Source organism: Poecile atricapillus, chromosome 1 (genome assembly GCF_030490865.1).
Source record: "Poecile atricapillus isolate bPoeAtr1 chromosome 1, bPoeAtr1.hap1, whole genome shotgun sequence".
Classification (NCBI taxonomy): domain Eukaryota; kingdom Metazoa; phylum Chordata; class Aves; order Passeriformes; family Paridae; genus Poecile; species Poecile atricapillus.
In genome coordinates, this window is record NC_081249.1 from 64458226 (window position 1) to 64477245 (window position 19020).

The 19020-nt window shown below is 36.5% G+C and overlaps 1 protein-coding gene across 2 annotated transcripts in view; it reads right to left on the reverse strand.

Moving 5' to 3' along the window:
* COG6 (component of oligomeric golgi complex 6) overlaps nucleotides 1-19020 on the reverse strand; it is a 53856-nt gene that overhangs the window by 10795 nt on the left and 24041 nt on the right. For both annotated transcript variants that reach the window (XM_058829583.1, XM_058829584.1), the window contains exons 11-15: nucleotides 15327-15391; nucleotides 12358-12449; nucleotides 10546-10663; nucleotides 1400-1531; nucleotides 687-854 (exon numbers count right to left, since the gene is read on the reverse strand). In XM_058829583.1, the coding sequence (XP_058685566.1) occupies nucleotides 687-854; nucleotides 1400-1531; nucleotides 10546-10663; nucleotides 12358-12449; nucleotides 15327-15391 (575 nt within the window). The remainder of the gene's footprint in view (nucleotides 1-686; nucleotides 855-1399; nucleotides 1532-10545; nucleotides 10664-12357; nucleotides 12450-15326; nucleotides 15392-19020) is intronic.

Genomic DNA, 19020 nt, shown 5'->3' on the forward strand with positions numbered 1-19020 from the left:
TTCTGATTAGGAGTAGAAAGTGAAAAATGGCTCTCAGCCAATCCTTGCTGATCTCTTTAAATAAGAATTTGTAACTTTTTTCTAGCCCCTCAACTCCAAAAACTCTCCTGAGATATACTGCAGACATATTAATGTAGCAAAATATGAATGGGCAGTGACCGAGTTTTTGTAAGTCAATAGTTTCTACATTTTCACTTCCATTGCAAAATTGTACCATGTATGAACTACTATCCCGGGATGTGAGGGGAAACCAAACAAATGAGAAAAGAGAGGCAGAAAGCAGGACTGAAGCAGTAACTTCAGCTACACTATATTCTAATAGAAAATAGATGATGATCTAGTACTAACTGTATGATGGAATACAGTCAGCCATTTGAGTTTTCAATTTCCATTTTCTTCTTCTCATACAGTTTGCAGATAAATATTAGAGTGATTAGGATAATGAAAATGTTCACTGGTCTGGGTTTATCTGCAACTAAACCAAACAAAACCAAATCTTTTAATCATGTTCTGTCTGTTTAAAATGAAAAATGCTATCTGCTCGTGATCTCTGATAAGAAGCCCTCTTATCCCATTTCCCCAGTATTGATAATGTTGGCTTTGGGTTGAAATATGTTCACATCACAACTTACAGTGTACAAATATCAGTAATAAGTTAATTTTCTTTTGGGGCTGCTAAAGCTTACCTGAAACTGCAACATTTCTAGACGTTTGTCAGTGAATTCAAAAAGAGCCAGAGTAGTCCTCATCATGTAGAGTGAATTTACCATGTAGGTTGCCATATCAGCGGTGCCCAAATTACTAGCAGACATAGTACACATCTGTAACAACGGATCTAGCACACAAGACAGAACCTAAAATAGCAATCACACAGAAAAGAGGGAGGGGAGGGAGGAAATCATGTCACACGAGGCTTCTAACCTCATTCTGTCTCTATCATGTATTTATTCCCCAAAGAAGAATAAAGAGGAATGAGAGTTTCCAACTGTGAAAGCAGTTTTCTACTGGATTTGTCAGCAGGTGATCACCTACCACAGTGATGGGGGAAGTATAAAAACCTGAGAAGAACAGATTCCAGCCTAGCAGGAGGAAGAATAACCCAGATTAGATAATTGGTAATTGTGCAATCTTGAGGGTGTATTTACTTACAGTAATTGGATAACAGAATTTAGATACTGTGTTAAGAGTAGCACTCCATACTCAACTGTAATTATCCATTTTGTTAGTCACCCTGTTATGTACATTACAAACTCTGGTTTGACAGAGAGCTCCAAAATGGGACCAGACAAAAAGATTAATGTTCCATCTACCTTTTGTGCACTGAAACTAACTTAGACATTCTTTATTTTGCCCCTCTCCCGCCTCCTCACACACATAAAGCAGTCAAACATCCTTGTACCTGCACGAAGTCAGCCTGACGGGCATCCAGTGGAATAACAGATGAGTCATGAGATGCCAGAACCTCCCGCAGCAAGTTAAGCGTCTGATTTAGGGCAGAGCTTGGGCCAAGATCAGGAGGTGGGAGCTCAACCTGAAGAACAAGATTATGTGTTTGTGGGGACTTTTATTAATCTCATTTACAGCAAATACCATCCAGTCTGTTAGCACAAGTGCAATCAGCTAGTAACAAAATGAAATATAGACACACAGAGAAGAACTTTAATTTGACACTGGACAAATCTAGCACATTTCAGACAATAACTGCCTACACCTTTCAGCATGATCATTTCATTCAGTGCCAAACAAGCTACACTGAACTTCACCTTTCATCCTGACTATGCCTGTTTTACCATTTGGAGAAACACTACTGTTTTGGCATTGAAAAAAAATACATTTACTAGATTAGGTGCCAGAGTAGCCACCTTGTTGGCACCACTGAGTTCACTCTGAGCAAGCACTTCAGAGTCTAGCACAAGCAGAACTCTGGGAGATGAGTGGCATGCTGCAGCAGTTCTTGACAAGACTGCACAGCTCCTATGATGCTGAGTATGAGCTGTAGTCACAAATGCGACAGTCTCAATACAGTCTCAATCCCCAGCAAGCTTGTGCCTTAAATACAAAGGAATGGTACACAAGCTAACTCAAGTATACCTACATGAACTGCAACGAGACTGCACAAACTGAAATGCAGGCTTATGCCAAAGATAAGAAGCAGGTAATGCAGATGCTTAAGAAACAAAGAAGGAAAGTTAGTGTATATTAGAGAAAAAAATATACTTTCCAAGTCAAATTATGAATATTGGACACCCTGAAATGGACTGAGATTCTATGCTATTTTTAACCCAGGCTCACATACTTTAGTCCTTTCTTTGTAACAGGCATATACTCATTAAACACTTAATAAAACATTTATAGGAACTCTAGCACCTCTTTTTCCCAACACACATTTCTTAGGTTCTACTCCAAACCTAGCTGCATCTTTTTGTCTCCAATGCCGCCTCAAACTAACTTCCTGCTGCCTCTAAACCCTTACTACATCCTCATTTCCTTCTGCCATCAATCCACTTCCCACCTTTCTCTCTTCTGCCCAAGCAAGGGCAAACACAGATGTGGCTGGATCATGTAGGAGCAAGAAGACCCTCAGCAATACACAGTAAGTTAAGACTTAAAGGCATCATCTCTCCAGAAGGAGGGAGAAGTAAGTTTGGATGGGACTGGCCCACGTGTCTCAGTCAGGGTATCTGGCTGCAGGAGAGCAATGCAGTGTGCACTTCTGCAGTACTCTTAAGAGTCCAGCTCTAAAGAAAAGGCAGCAGCTTTGGATAGCTCCAAATCATGGGCAACATGTTCCATACCTTCCCAAATAAGAAACACTGATGAATGTAACAGTAATATGGATGTCTGAATCTTCAAGTTAGAAAAAAAAAATTAAATTCCAAGAGGCAGAGGCTGATGGCCAAATAAATCAAGGAGAGCGCAGCAAACATCGTCAGAGCAGAACACTGCAGAGCTTTCTGGAAATAAATCTATACCTGATGAACATGCCAGCAAAGAAAGAAAAAAACAATTCTCTCTTTGAAACCAGGCTGAACTTTCACACTTTGTGCTTTGAAACATTTGAGATACCATACATGTCCCCACACTTCTACCAAGACAGATTTCACAAGAACTTTTTTCATCCTTCTGAATATAAAATGTTCCTCTATTCTCACTTTTCAAAAGAGAGTATACTGAACTCAAGGAACTAATGGAAAACTAAATCTAATAGGTTCAGAGAATAGTTGTTCAACTCAAGCGGTCTTGAAAGCATGAAACAAATATTTTAGTAATAGGGTAACAGTAATTCAAAAAGAGGCACTCAGTGCTGATCAGTAGTAAAGTTTATTGAAATTTACAGCACTGAATGACTTTCTTCTTGTTTCTTGTTATTTTTAGGGGTATTGATTGTGTCCTGAACACACCAGTTCAAGATTTGAACTGGACCATGTTCAGTGATATTTTGACATTACTTTGAGACTAGAGTTTAATGGAGTTTTCAGTTCCAAAACACACAGATCATGGCAATTATAATTTCAGGCTGCTTTGCACAGAATTTTTGTCTCCTGACGTAGTTAGTGCTCAAAAGCTCTTAAATTAGCTTCATCTTTCATTTGTCTGTTCGTTTACAGTCCACAGTCTTTTAGGTAAAGAGCAAGGAACAACATAATGGAAGAAGAAAATATGGAAAGGAAAAAAGACCTAGATAACTAGATTGTATTTGGGTTACCCTGAAATTCCTGACTACTGAAACAGAGATAAAATTATCAGTCTGTGGAAGGAGAATCAAAGTAGTGTTATATTAATTTTGAAAATTCTAACTTTTGACACATGAATACAAAGTGAGGGCTTTTTTTTCAAAATTAAAAAAGAAAATTTAAAAACAGACACTTCAAATTTATAGAGGAACCTACAGACTCCAACTCATGAGCACTAATTACTATTCTTATAAAAAAATAATTGATGTCCTGAATGTTTTACATGAGATCATTATAATTGATACTATTCCCAGAAAAATAGGTTTCAAATACATGCTGAGTTCTACGTTTGAAGTACCTCTTTCAGATGCAAGCTAGACAGCAGGTAGCTAAAACATGATTAGGGAAGTTCTGCAGCAGCAAGTTCAACTGCATTAAAACATACACTAACACACTATTAAGTTTCTAATAGGTTTCAACTACCAGTTCAGTCATACAGAAATTATGCCAGACAGCTCTTCAGCCTTCCAAAAAACCCAAGAAATTATCCATTTTTAAAATCCAATATGCAAAATCGAAATGGGTACTAAAAGTTGTACATAAGCTTTAGTATAAAAATTTGTATCTTCTTTTCTGCATATTAATCAGTGGGGAACATATACCAAGCCAGCAATCTTCCTCCAAACATATAATCCAGAGCAGGTTTCTCTGTCTATGGGAGCAAGTAGCTCAAAGGATGTCTTACAGAATTTTACAAACAGCAAAGGAAAATACAGAAAAAAGAAAAGGCAGCATCAACAATCAAGAAGTGTGCATGTATGCTAATTGTTTCCCTTTCTCATTTACAGAAAAGGTTACATTTTAAAAAAGGGCTGTCCTGGGGTGACTTTATGATACTGGTATCCCCAATCGTCTGGTTTATGTTATATATTAAGTTCTGTACCTTTAAGACTGGCTCTGAGAGCAAGAGAGGGAGAAAAAGAAGCCGCAGTTTGTGTTCAGAGTTTTCCTCCCTAATTTGCCCTAAACTAAGACATGGGCAAATTTTCTTCTGAAAATTCTGCACAGTCAATCAGAACTTCATATATTATGGTACTTGAACACTAGAAAGTTAACAGTTATGATGTTCTTGAATGGAATGGAACACAGCCCTACACAAGGAGGGGCTGTGTTCTGCCTGGAGAAGACTCATGGGGATGTTACAAATGTGTATAATTATGTGAAGTGAAGGATGAAGATGGTGACAGACTCTTCTCAGAGGTGTCCAGTAACAGGTCAAGAGGCAATGGGCACAGATTAAGACACAAGAAAACAATCTTTTACTGTGATATTAGTCAAGCACTGGAGACAGCTGCACAGTGAGGTTTTGGAGTCTATCCTTTGTGATATTAAAACTTCAGCTAGACCAAGTCCTGGGCAACCTGCTCTAGCTGACACTCCGTGTCATGAGCAAGACGGTTGGACTAGATGGTTTCTCGTTTCCTGCTGAACTCATCCACTCTTTAATTCTGTGATACTACTACCAAATAAAATGAGACAGTAATTTAAAACACAGAACTCCACAGAGAAAGCCCTACTTACAAGTAACAAATGGAAGGTTAGTGGCTTTTGTAAGAGCCTAAGCAGCTTTAAATACAGCCTCTTAAAAAACTTCCACTGGCAGAAGCTGGATCCAAAGTACTACAGAGTGGAACCTTGTAAAAAGGTTATGAATTTTTCATGCTGTCAATTAACACTGAGCAGTATCAACTGCAGAATCCATTCTCCTCAGTTGAGACAATATCCACCCGTTGCACTTCCAAGAAACCTGAATTCATGTCTCATCAGAGAAGCTGTCTTAAGATTTTCTGGTCCTATTAGGATTCTACAGGGGTGAACAAAGTAGAATGTCCAATGGCACACTTGTCTTTTCAGCTACCAAGTTGGTCTTGGAAGAAAAGATAACTAGCTTTGCTTTGTTCTCATGGATCCATTTAAAAGGACAGTAGCATTCAGATCACAACAATAATCAGTCTTATTCAATCTGCCCCACATCTGATTTCCCAGAAATCTAATAGGTTTCACTCTGGCAGGAACCAAATTATGAAGGACAAGTTTACAATTATTCCCATGCAACTTTTTAATATCTCTCTCACTGACAAGAGATAATGTAATCACAGCATTTAATTAGCATACATCTACTCTAAAAAGAACAGCATTAAGGAATAATAATCCCAAAACTTAATTTGGGATATGCTACTAATAGTCTTCTAAACAGCACAGACAGCAGATGACTGGAGCTTGGCACAATCTTTCTCCAGTGCCCTTATGATAACTCTCATTCCATTTTATTAAATGTTTGCAATTATTCTTTCCTTTAGTAATTGTTTAGTAAAGCTGGAGGAAGGACATGTGGGCTTGAATATTCCCACTCTCCTCATTTAACAGGTGGTCAAATAAAACATGCTGACATCAGTTGGCCTAATGCACTTGTTAAAATGCCTTACCAATGGATTCATGATAATAAATAACTCCCATATTGAGAGGACTGAAAGAGCAGTCCATCCACTCCAGTCCTTTAGGTACTCTGAACTTTACTCCCAGTTGCACTGGAACAGTTTCTGTTGTTCTGACAATTATTTTCATTCACTATTTTCTCCAGGATTTACAATCATAAAATGATCATCTGTATTGGGCTGTTCTTAGATCCAGACAATGAGTAACACAAGCAGAATCCTGAATTCCTATATATTTGATTAATAAGCACAGAGTGAAAAAAAACATGGAAAAGGATACATAAGGATTTTAATGATAATTCTGATGCACTTTACTATAGCATGGTTGGTAGACCCATGGCTGGGTCCAAAAAAGCTAAAAAGCAACAAATAAAACCACATTTTTTTCAGCATAAGGACATCAATACTAGCCAAAAAACATTGTGGTTAAACCAAGAACCAGAACAAATCAATTGCCACCAGAGCTAGAAAGTATTGGCAAGAATGCCCAACACTGGCTCTGAAGGATAAAAGCCACTAAGGCAAAAGAGAGGCAGTGTCTGCAGTAAGAGCTGATGCACCAAACCTTCATTGACACAGGAGGTGTCTGGTGGTGCACAGCTTCTACAGGATGTCAAAGTTGAACTCTACAGCAGCCTGAGAATCTCGAAGTTGTGAATGGCATCTTAAAACCTAAAAACAAAGTGTCTTTGTAGCAACTCTGTTACCAAGCTTTGTGACAGGTTTCAAGAAGTGCCAGAACCAGAGACTCCCTAGTGTATTGCATTTCTTTGATAAGACTGGACTCACTTTCCAGCAGTCTGCTGAATATTTCTGTCACATGGATTTCAGCTCAGAGCTACCTGAGAAGCCGGAATGAGAACACCATAGAAAAAGCTTTCTCAGAACAAATAGTTTGAAGTTGAGAGCTGCTGAGTATTTTATTTTCAGATTCCAACCAAGATGCTTGAGATTTTCTTATGTAATGAAAAAAAAGTTTATAGCAAAGTGCTCTGGGCAAACCAGTAAGTGTTCTGAAGTAACCAGGGATTTCCCTCTATCATTTACACCGATGGCTTGACAACCAAGAGGGAGAATCCTGATCTAAGACTGCCTAAAAGCTTCCATACACCTCCACACTAGTGACATTCCTTATGTAATGTGGGACTCTTCTCAAAAATAGATATGAAGAGGAAGCTATTTTCTTGTCCTAGAAAGAACAGCCTGAAGTCTCAGTTTCCCAGTGTGCTGGAATTAGAACTAGAAATTAAATCCCAGGCAGACTGAATTCAATGCTCAACTCAGGATAATCAATAATCGAGGGAATTATTGTCTGTGGTGACTATCCTGTCATTTGTCTGCATCCTAAGGATGGGATCCTGAAGTTAGCATATTTAATGAAACCTGCTTTCATTAAATTCATGAGAAAACATGTTCTCAACTAGCTATATTTAAGTGAAAGATTTGCTTAAATCATATTCTGATCTATCAACTACTAGATACAATACAGATATTAAAAAAGCGAATTATCAGCAATAACAGATGACACTGAGGAAACACTATTATTAAAATTGTCTACCTGACAGGCCATTCACCACTTTCCAGTAATCTTAACAAAAGAGGCACTTAAACCTATAGAAATAGAAGTATTTTTACTTCAGAACATCCCAGTTGCATTTTAATGTATCTCCAAAATTATTCAAATTGTCTTAAGAATCATATTTTAATCAAAGTATTGAACAATTGTTATTCTCTGAAACAGGTTTATCAATGCCTTAAGAAGAATAATCTAAATTGAGTAAGAAACTACAATTTCCAGATCGTTCAAGTAAAAAGTAATTTATTAATTTTCCCACTGAGTATTCTCTAGGTGCACAACAGGAACAGCAATGAAGCCTTTGCAATTGCCTAAGTAAGTACAAAAGGTCTATCACCCAGGGGTTTAATCTTCTTTAAAAATAATAGAAAAAAAACCAAACTTGGAAGCAATTGCAATGCACACATAGCTGGCAAAAAAAAGATGGAAAAAGACTGGGATGTGAAGAAAATCCTACTAATACATATAAACCATTTTTGTCTGAACACTCATTAAAAAAAAGCATAGTAAAAAGCAACCTTCAGTTTCTTCAAAATGTAAAGGTACTGTGACATTCACTACTAAATTTACAAAGACAAATGAAAAGGCATAAAAACCTGCTTATCTGTACCCTAACACACAAAAAACTAAGTAACAAGAGAATTAAATTTATGATAAAATAAAGGCCTTTATCACATGGGAACTAATGTTTTTCTGAGTGCAATCCACCTATAAATTTTGTATTTTTTATGAACCAAAACTAATTTCAGTCATGAAGAGATAAGACATCATTATATCCATTCAGTAATCCACTCACAAAGGGTAATAATATATGGTGCTACAGAGGACTATCTAAAACTCAGTTACAAGAACTATGCATTAGAACAATAAGATTTCTTCTCAGACATAGAGTTACCTCATTGTTAACTCCTGAAGCAGGTTAATAAATAATTGTGGAAGCCTTTGTTACCCATATATCTAACAGTCCTCTAAATCTCTTTAAGCTTTTGACCTCAATTATATTCTGAGGAAAGATCTTCATAGGGCACACAGGCAATGTAATATGTTGATGTTTCAGACTTAATTTATAAATGTGTTTCTGAGAAAGAGCAATATTATGATCTTTTCCCATTACATGGTAGGCTCGGTATGCCATTCATTACTTGTAATATAACACCGCTGAAGGTGGCAGTGCAATCACTGCCTTCATTTAAGGCCAGTAAAAGCAAATTTGACTACTTTATAAAACAATGACAGCATCTAGAATTGGTTACATCCAGACTGGGAGCAGAGGGAAGGGGAACTAAGAGGGCAAAAAGGACTACACAACCTTCCCACATGGACAATAGAATAAACAAACACACACTATGGACTAGGGGATCATAATTCCATTATCATTCTTCTTCTGAATTCTACACATTTCCAAACTGAAAACAATGTATCACCCAAAACAAAACTTCAAAGACTGTGAGTTACATGAGTAAGAAAATCATGTTGGATCCTAATTGAGTAGAATAATAGATGTAATACCCAACAGGATAAATAAATAAAAAATAGATGAATACAGAGATGTATCCAAGCCAAGAAAATTTCTTTCCCTAAGCACTTTGCAAGCAAAGAGTAGTCATACATTTTTGCTAAGGTCCAACACTGATTTCTTTTCCTATAAGGAAATTTTACACAAATATTTTATTTTAGCTTACATAATAGGAAATAAAACATTTTTTGGTAAAGTCATGTTGTTCTTGTCCATTGCATGTTTTAGGAACTCAGCTTTAGCTGATCCTTGAAGAAGCATTAATAGCAAAGGAACTATTATTGATATGACACTGCATTCAAATGGAAATACTTGACAGCAACAATGCATTAAGTGGACTTTAGCAGGATGAACTGTGGGTGGTAGCAGCTAAGGAGTAACCCAATGAACAAATGAAACCACTGAAAGGAGTCACTGGGATATCTGGGAGAGGAGGAACAACTGCTTCTTTGAGAAAGTCACTCCCCAGCCCCTGCAGAAAGACAGGAAATTAGGACCAGACAGACTGTGCTGAATGAGAAACCTCGTTTGGGACCACAGAACAATGATGACAAAACTCAGAAAACCTAATTGAGTGCTCAGCAAATTACAAGTCTGCACAAAGAATAGTTTCTGGAAAATGAAGTCTTTTCCCTTTTTTTGTAGGTTAAATAATTTAGAAATGCATTTACAAATGTTACAGCAATGTTCACGCGATAAAACTACTTTTATAGTAAGACAGAAAAGCTCAAATTTTGTTTTTAGTTAGATTACCATTTTGGGATATAGCTTGCAACTTCAAAAAAGGAATGATGCACAATTAACTACTGATCTGATGATGCCTTAATACAAATTATATAGCTCAATCGCCTGTTACACACAAATTATATTATTATAATATTATTATTAATTAACAAAAATTATACGCCTCAATTGCTCTATTGCACTTATGAAAACTTCCTACTTTTGTTGCTTCCCACAGATTTCAAAAATATGTAAACTGTTCTGCAGAACAGAATATTGCTAACTGCAAAAAAGAAATATTCTAAAAAGAAATATTCTAAAAAGAATATTGCTAACTGCAAGATTTTAGCCACATATCTACAAAACCTCCACTATTATTAGAATTAAAATATAAACAGAAAGTTTGTAATGTAGTTTCATGCCTAAAATATTAAAAATACCAGGCTTCAACTTTAGGAAAAACTGACATATAAAACAGCTATTTACCTAGTAATCTTACTAGACAAAAGGGTAATGCAAGCATGTTTTGAAAGAAGAAAGCCATACAATTTTGAAACCAACCTTGTCCATTAGTTTACTTGCATGAAGACTCAGGCTATTAAAGAATATTTTCTTGCTCAACAAATGCATTTCTTCAATTGTTGTTAACAGTGTGGCAGCACTGTTTCCTACAATACCACTGAAAAAAAATTAAGATTATTTAACAAATCTAAAGTGGGGACAACATGATAGTCAGATATTTAAATATAATTTTAAGAAAGATTATTTTCACAGTTGAAAACTTAGAACAAATAATTAGAAGGAACACTTCTCCATTACAGCTGAGAGATAAGCTGACTGTAAGAACAAGCATCATCAAGTATGCCACTAAGCAAATATTAAATACAAGCTATCACACTTGCACAAACTTTTTTGCAGATTACTACAATTTACTGGATTTTAGCTCTCTTATGCAATAAATCTACTTCTGTTATCAAAAATTAATTACATAACAAAAAGAGTTAACTATCCTATCATGCTGCCTGTTAAGGATAGCATTACCTCTCTTCACGGAGATGCTGGGCTTCTCTAAAAATGTAAGAATTCATGTCTTGATATTCTCAGTATCAAACTACGACACTTTGCACAGACACCACGTAACCCTTAAATGGCACAACAAGGCTATGCTCCTCTCAAATATATACCCTCCCTCTGGCTATAGAAATTGCACTTTTAAGCTACAAACTGGCAGTAAAAATTCATTGCATCATATTAGGACTAAACCTCTATCTCAATTGTCAGATTGTAATTTTGTGTTTAATAGATCATTTCTCAAACTGCTTCTTCCTTTCTTTAGTGAGGTGTAACTTCCCTGTGCAGAGGAAATTATTCAGCTGGTAGAAGGTACTTCACTGGTCTTTAAACATTGTGTTGTTAACAAGACAGAAACTAAGATAAGACTGCCTATGACTTTCCATTTTAACATCACATTTTCAACAAGCTTTATAACCATGGGGAAATGCTAACTTTGGAGACAGAAAAACATCACCAAAATCTTCCAGGATTTTTGGACAATAAAATTAACAATAGGTCTTACATGTGTTCTACAATAGACTTGCCATCACAATTGAGGATTATAAATAAGCTGGGAGGTGCCCAAGAGCCACTTATCCCAGTTTGCCCGACATCTGAAGTATTTTCAGACAGAGAAGCTCAACTAGTAATATTAATGTTTCAAATTCTCAGCAGTTCAGTTCAAGGCTGCGGAGGAATATTTTTCTTCTACTGCTGTTTCTAACCAAAATGAACTATAGCATATGCCACAACATATAAATTAGCAGCTCTGACTTTCCTCCACTTTCTGTATTCCTGGTGGCATCTGGATGGTTGGAAGGTGATCAGTGTGTCTTCAACAGTGAGATAAGGAAATACATAATCAGGGAAAAAAAGTTACCAAAACACATTTGTCTAAATTAAAAACCAACCAAGCAAACAAACAGAAAAAAAAACCTATGAAAAAACCAAACAAAAAAAAAACCATGAAAAAGAAAAACTGAAGAAATTTATTTTAATAACATTTTCTCAAAGGGGACTTGACTTTGTCATATTAAATGCTGTGTAAGTTGTTTTTTTTGCATACTATTTGAATCTACACAGAACAATAAGGAAATAGTTATTGTGGCAAATTGATGCTATATTCCAAAGCAGTTTTGATATGAACTGAGGAATGGCAATAGATAAATGGTTTCTGCTTGATATCACATGGGGTTCTTCGTGGTGTTATAGTGCAGAGGAACAATTAAGCAACAAAAGTACTCTTCCTAGCAGATTTATTCTTACATATACAATTAGGGAAAAAAAGGCATTTTTAACATATTTTGTAATTTTGCATACCTGATTGTATGGTGGTAGAACTTGAGCAAATTAGAAATCTTGTACAGTAAAACTGCTCCTGGCTCGGCAACTATCACCTGTTCAATTCTAACCTGTAGCATGAACAAATACAAACATCCTTCAGGTCATAAATTCTGAAAGCCAGCCTTCTATGACTTTATATGCAATACATTTTTGAAACATAAATTAAACCAAAAATCAATTTTAAAAAAGAATGTCTAGTTAACTTTAATACTTGGCTTGAACTGAAGAGCTTCTGGGCTGCCAAGCATCTCGGCAGAAAGCATAAAGATGTATGCATTCTTAAAAAAAGAAAAACTACAAACCCAAAAAGCCTTCCAAAAATCCTACAGACTGCTGCAGTTACTGGAAATTTAAAAATAATGAGATAATTTGATGGATTAATACCAGTATTGAAATCTTCCCCAGCACTGAATAGCAAGAACAGCTGCAATGCTGCAGAATCACTGAACTACAGCAGTACATTTCTAGCATCATGGAGAAATTCAGAACATCAAAGTATTAGGTATTTTGCCTAAGAAACAAATTTCACCTGGTTGAATAAATTCTTCCCTTAAGGGAGAGCATTTATATCTCCTGCCAGTACTTAGATATATTTATAACTAATAACCAGCTTTGTTGACTGTTTATCTCAACCAGGAGATCCTGGCTACACAACAAAATGGCGCTGGGTGTCTTTACAGTTGGACAGCTGATATCTTGTCTCCATGGTACACACAGTCCCAATCCACTCATAAAAAGCTGCCGCAGGGTCAATCTTTGCGCACTTATGAAGCAGAATAGACTGCACTGCTCTCCCTGTGCCTGAGTGTGAAAGGGCCACACACAAATCAGCAGCCATCATCCACTCTCCCAGGTTATTTGCTATTCAATGGAACATGATGAGCTGCGGTCTCTTCTTCTCAGAGCCAACTGTGGGAAGAACCAACTAAGATTATGTTTCCTCAATCCTTTCAGTTTGCATCTATTTCACTGACCAAAACAAATAATACTTTTTAACTCTTATTCACAATACTTAATGCACAAAGTTTATTTCAACTTGCAGGTGAACTTTGCTTTTCAATGTGTTTATATATACAAAGGTCTATATACAAAGATATGTCTCCAGCATTACCTAAAAGTCCTGTGGGCATAAATACTAAGTATATATTCTAGTTGTACAGTAAAAGAGAATAGGGCAGGCAGGGGAAAAGGAGGGAAAATAAAATATTGACAAAAAAATGGGAATAACTAAAAGTAAAGAAAATAATTAAAAACTGAAAAAGAACAGGCAGAAGAAGAGAAAAAACTTGAGTTTGATTTTACACTTAATCATTTTGTTGGAATGCACAGAAATACTGAACTCAAACATCAGCATTCAATATTATAAGAACAGATTCAAGAGCACAGAAAGTTTGGAAATAACTACCAAAAACACAAAGCTGTGGTGATTGTGTGTCTCTTAGGATAGGTGTCTTCCAACAGATCAAAAACTAAAAGGTTGTGCAGGATGATCATAATTCTGTGGCAATAGGCACAAAACTGAAATACAAGAGACTCTGTCTGAACATCAGGGAATACTTTTTTTTATTGTGCTGAGCACTGGAATATGTTGCTCAGTGAGGCTGTGGAGCCTCCATCCTTGGAAGTATTAAAAAATCACCTGGACAGAGTCCTGGGCAACCAGCTCTAGGTGGCCTCAGCCTGAGCTGGGAGATGGTCCTGGACCAAGTGACATCCAGATGTCCTTGCCAACCTCAATTCTTCTTTAATTCTGTGACTTTCTAAATGCCACCTTTTTGAATTTTACCTCTTTCCAGACCTTATCCTTTTCTTATCAGAAACTTAGGTTTAGTATCCAGAAACTAGCTGTTCACATTTGAGACTGAGTATTTGTCAACTGGATACAGTTGTTATAGATACAGAATCCTAAGAGAAATTTATTATAATAGTATTTAGGCACCGTAGATTTTACTTTAAAAACACCTGGATTTAAACACTGCACAGTCAGGCAATAATTGGTATCAGCTTCATCACCTTGATTACTTCAGTGCTTATGTGAAGCACATGCAATAGGTAAGTCAATCATCTGATGGATCATCAGTAATAACTTCTATCAAATGCATCCCCTAAACTTACTAAGGCTGTAGCTTGAAAAAAAGACAAATATAGAAAGATGTGACAAATATGAAAAACTGAAGTAGCATAAAGATGGTAATTAGGAAACAATTTTTCACAGTCTCCACAAGAGCTGGAGTTATTAAACAAAACAAACCCCAAAAACCAAAACAAAAAACCCAAAAACCACAAAAGGAACTGGCTTTTCACATAACAGAGTTGAATGTTTACTTCCCTCCTGAAGGATATGTTGAGTATCAACATTTTATATCAATTTGACATGTTCATGCAAGAAAACATCCATTGAGATCTATTATATACAAAGAAGTTATGGCTCAGTATGTCCTTAGCAGATTCACGAACAGGCAAGGAAACTATCCTATAGAAGTATGATGTAACTGCATAACCTGTACACTCTTCCCCGAGCATAATGATCACTATGAAAAACAGGTTAGTAAATTACACTGATTTTTCATTTTACCCACTACAGCTATTCCCATACACTTACCACAAAGCTGTATTTTTGTACATCAGCACTCCTCAACATAGGAAAAGTAAACCAAAATCAAGACTCAAATTTAGCATCCTAGTATCTCTCACTATATGACTATTATCAACCACACATCTATGAACAAAGCAATCTTTAATTTTAGAAAAAACCTTCAGAAGTTGATAATCTAATTCTTAACCAAGGGCTAATATTATATCATATCATGTCATGTCATATCATATCATATATATAATATACTGATATATATAAAATACACTGAAGAGATGGGAGTACAAGTTCTGAAAAATCATAACGGAATAGTTTTTGTATTTAGAGTGCTAAGGAAAACAAAAAACTTCACCTTCAGAGGCCTGCAGACACCTTCTGTTATGTGCCCAACCACTTCTTGAATATTTTCTTCCACACCTATAGTTAATGCAAACACATGCTAAGATTATGCAAATGTATTCTCTTTTCTTCAAGCCTATAAAACAAATAAACAAATGTAGGAGGTACTCCCCCACAAAAAAGCATTATGAACTGTGTGTTCTTTTCTCCACACGACTAGTTCACACCTCCACTGTACTTCAAACCTAGCCATTAAGAAATAGCTGCATGGCAAACAGTCCTGGAGTCATTACCTTTTGCTATGCAATTGCTTCCTAGTGCAACACAGTGCGTGGGAATTCGAGGTAGAAGCAGCAAGGGGAAGAATGATTTAGCAAGAAGCTGTCTCAGTAAGGCTCAATATTAGCACTTCATGAAATTAAACTAGAAAAACACCGAAAAAACACCCAGGCCAGTGAGACACTCAAGGAGCAGCAGTACACCCCATTTTGAAAGGCCTGACTGGCAAAACCACGTGTCTGTCAGTGCTGGTTACTGACGAGCTCATGGCATTGTTACAAATGAAGTGACATGTGTACCTCCACACTAATGCGTGCTGCAGCACTGGCAAACGCTTCCTCCCCAGCAGCAATTGAAACTCATCTTCCATAAAATGATGTACAAAAGAGAATATTGCCCTATCTTATCACGAAACACAAATGAATTGTTGCATGGCAACCAGTGCTGTCATAAATCAATCAAACTGAAAGCAACAGATCTTCAAGCTCTCACTTCAGTAACAACTCAGAACAGATTTATGGAGAAAGCAATACTTTAATTCTAATTTAAAACTTGTCAACAGGAGTTCATCTTCAGATGGGACCCATGAAATGAAAGTAAACAAACTGACTGTGACATGTGACAGAAATCAGGTGACCTGAAGCTCTATTTTGCTTCTTTCAGACTAAGACAGATTACCTCAGAGTGTAAAAATAATGAAAGATCAGAGATCTGTGCCAATGCCTCTTTACACCAAGTTAATTGAAAAGCCATATAAGCAGTAACAACCGAATTCAGTGTGGTGGCTGTAAGAATTTCAACATACTGAATTGGTAAGGTAATAAAAATATGGTTATATACTTGAGTATTGATATCAAGGCAAAAAGCAAGATTACAAACCACAGCATGCATGCTCTTTTACGTAATGGCTAGCTCCCAGATAGACCTTAGCAATTTACACATTTTTTAGAAGGAACAGTTACGCTTGTACTGTTCATCAATGTAACAAGTACCTAGCACATAATTTGCAATAGTGCATCTAGACCAGATTGACTTAAAAACAAGTTGTTTGGTATGAAAACTTTAGCTCAAAAAATATACAAGTTCCAATACCAAAGGACACGGAATAAAAATTTTGAGATGCCACATGCTTGTGCCTTCGCATGTATTTTCATGTCCAATTAGAATATCTGGATTCCAAAAGCAGTGAAATCTTCCAGCAGAATCTATTATATAAGTGGTGAAAGTTTGACATAAGAGAGTTACAGAATAAACAATTCTCAGAGGTCCAAAATAACTTTAAGAATACAGCTCATAACTGAAGATACGCTTCTAACTCCTTGCTACACCATATATATTTTTTTTTCCGTGTATCCCTCTATAAAAGGAGAGCTCTTTTTTGGACTTTGTTTAGCTTCTGTTCTCCATCTGGGTTCCTGTAACTGCACAAAAAATGGGCTTCTATTGCATCTCTTAAAATGCCTGCAATTCTCCATTCCTTTCAAGTAGAAGATTTGTGTATGACTGGGAGGTTCCTGCTAGCAGAATACCTCAACTCTGAAGAGGAAAACCAGACACTTTATGCTTTTCCAGTAAAAGAGTTAAAACTTTTCTGAATGTGTTTTCAGCACTTAAAATTTTAATAGCATTTTTGGTCAGATTAATTTGAAACACTTAAATTTTGCAAGGTTAACATTTTAAAACTTTTTAAAAGCCATCCTTGCATGCTCTGCTTATGGGCTACATAGTTTGGTCACTTTAAAGTAAAAACTGGGGTGGAAACCTTTCCCTAAACAAGTGTCACACATAAAATTTTTCATCCAGTGGGACCAAATCCACCAATATGACACCAACAGGTATACATGTGGTTTTTTTTTGTTGTTTCTTGAGAAGGGAAATTTTTTATAGCTGTGATTTACCACACTCTCCACAGTCCTGAAATTACACAGAGCTTATAGGAAAATTTAAACAGAAATCTGAACTCAGTACAGACACACCTGAACAAAAATAAGAGAAGTGGTTCCATCTGCAAAAATCTATTGAGGTTGAAATTGAAGTGAAAACATCTGACTGAACTAACTTCAGACCTCCAGGTAGGTGTTTTATCTATGGCAGCTGCTTGGGCTCCCTCTATAGGGGAATGGAAAAAAAATGCCAGTTTGTGATGAAAGTCTCCAGAAAAGCTTACATTAGATCTCAAATTTTTTTAGGAAGAACTGCACTCTGAAGATGCAAATCTCTGTCCTTATCTCTAACTGCCAATAAAGACATCCACTTGTTAAATGGCTACATGAAATTAACTTATTTTTTACTGCAGTCTGCACAGCCAGACACCTAAAGACTGCACAACAGCACAGAAAATTCAGCTTGAGCTTTTCAGTACCGCAGATCCTGTCCTCACTACCAACTCAGGACTGTATTTATAAACAACATACAATCTCAGAGTACCTTGGGCTTGCACTGCCCATAACTCTTTCTTGTTAAATCCAGTGGTATCCTATTAAATACTGTTTTGTCTTACAGACCTTATCACATCACTATCCTTGTCATCAAAAAAATTTCCCCAGACACAGAGGAATAGCTACAGACAGCACATCCCAAGCTCTCAGTTTGCTGCTTCCAGTATGAAAGTAAGAACTCCTTTTTACATTTCTTGAAAACTGTACAACAGTGATAGCAGACCTACTCCTGGAGAGCTTAGGAAAACATTTTTTTCCTTCAGGAATCTCTTGTTTATACCAGTATCTCCAGAAAAAGGTTTTGGCCTGGTGATTTTTTGTTGAAAATTTCTCCTCCAAATGTTTATATTCTCCATATTATCAATTATCTTGTCCTGTGGCTGAAATGCTCCAAATATATCTCATTTCATGGTCATATCATCTCAGCCCAACATCCTGTCCGAAGGCCAAAGAACTAAATAGTTAAACAAAGCACTAGACAAAGAAGTGGGAGAATTTCAGAACAAAGGGCAGCAGCAGAAGTGCAGCCCACAGGAGAACCAGACACATTTACATGCTCTATGGGTCCAGCTTTTTCTGAAGGGCTCCCCAGTTACAGCAAAAGCATCAATCAGTCATCTACAAAGAACTGCCATGCCTTTCTCTCTACTATAAAACCATCATGAGGCCTGCTTTCCTGTCTCCCTGAAATACTGTCAGCAAACAGTATTAAACGCACTTTTAATAGTACACTAACTGTAGTTAAAAAACGGCATTCCTCCAGTTTGATTCACAACAGATCCTAAACAGCCTCATTTCCTATATACCATAAATTAGAAAAGCCAATTAATACTTACAGCAGTAAGGAAAATCAGAGTACATATTCACTTTAAAACCCAGAGTAAGATTGAGATACAACCTGAAAAGCTCACCAGATACAGATCAAATGTAAGCTCTCACAGTGAGTTTGTTACAATTGAGTACATATGCTTAATTTATAAAATATACCTT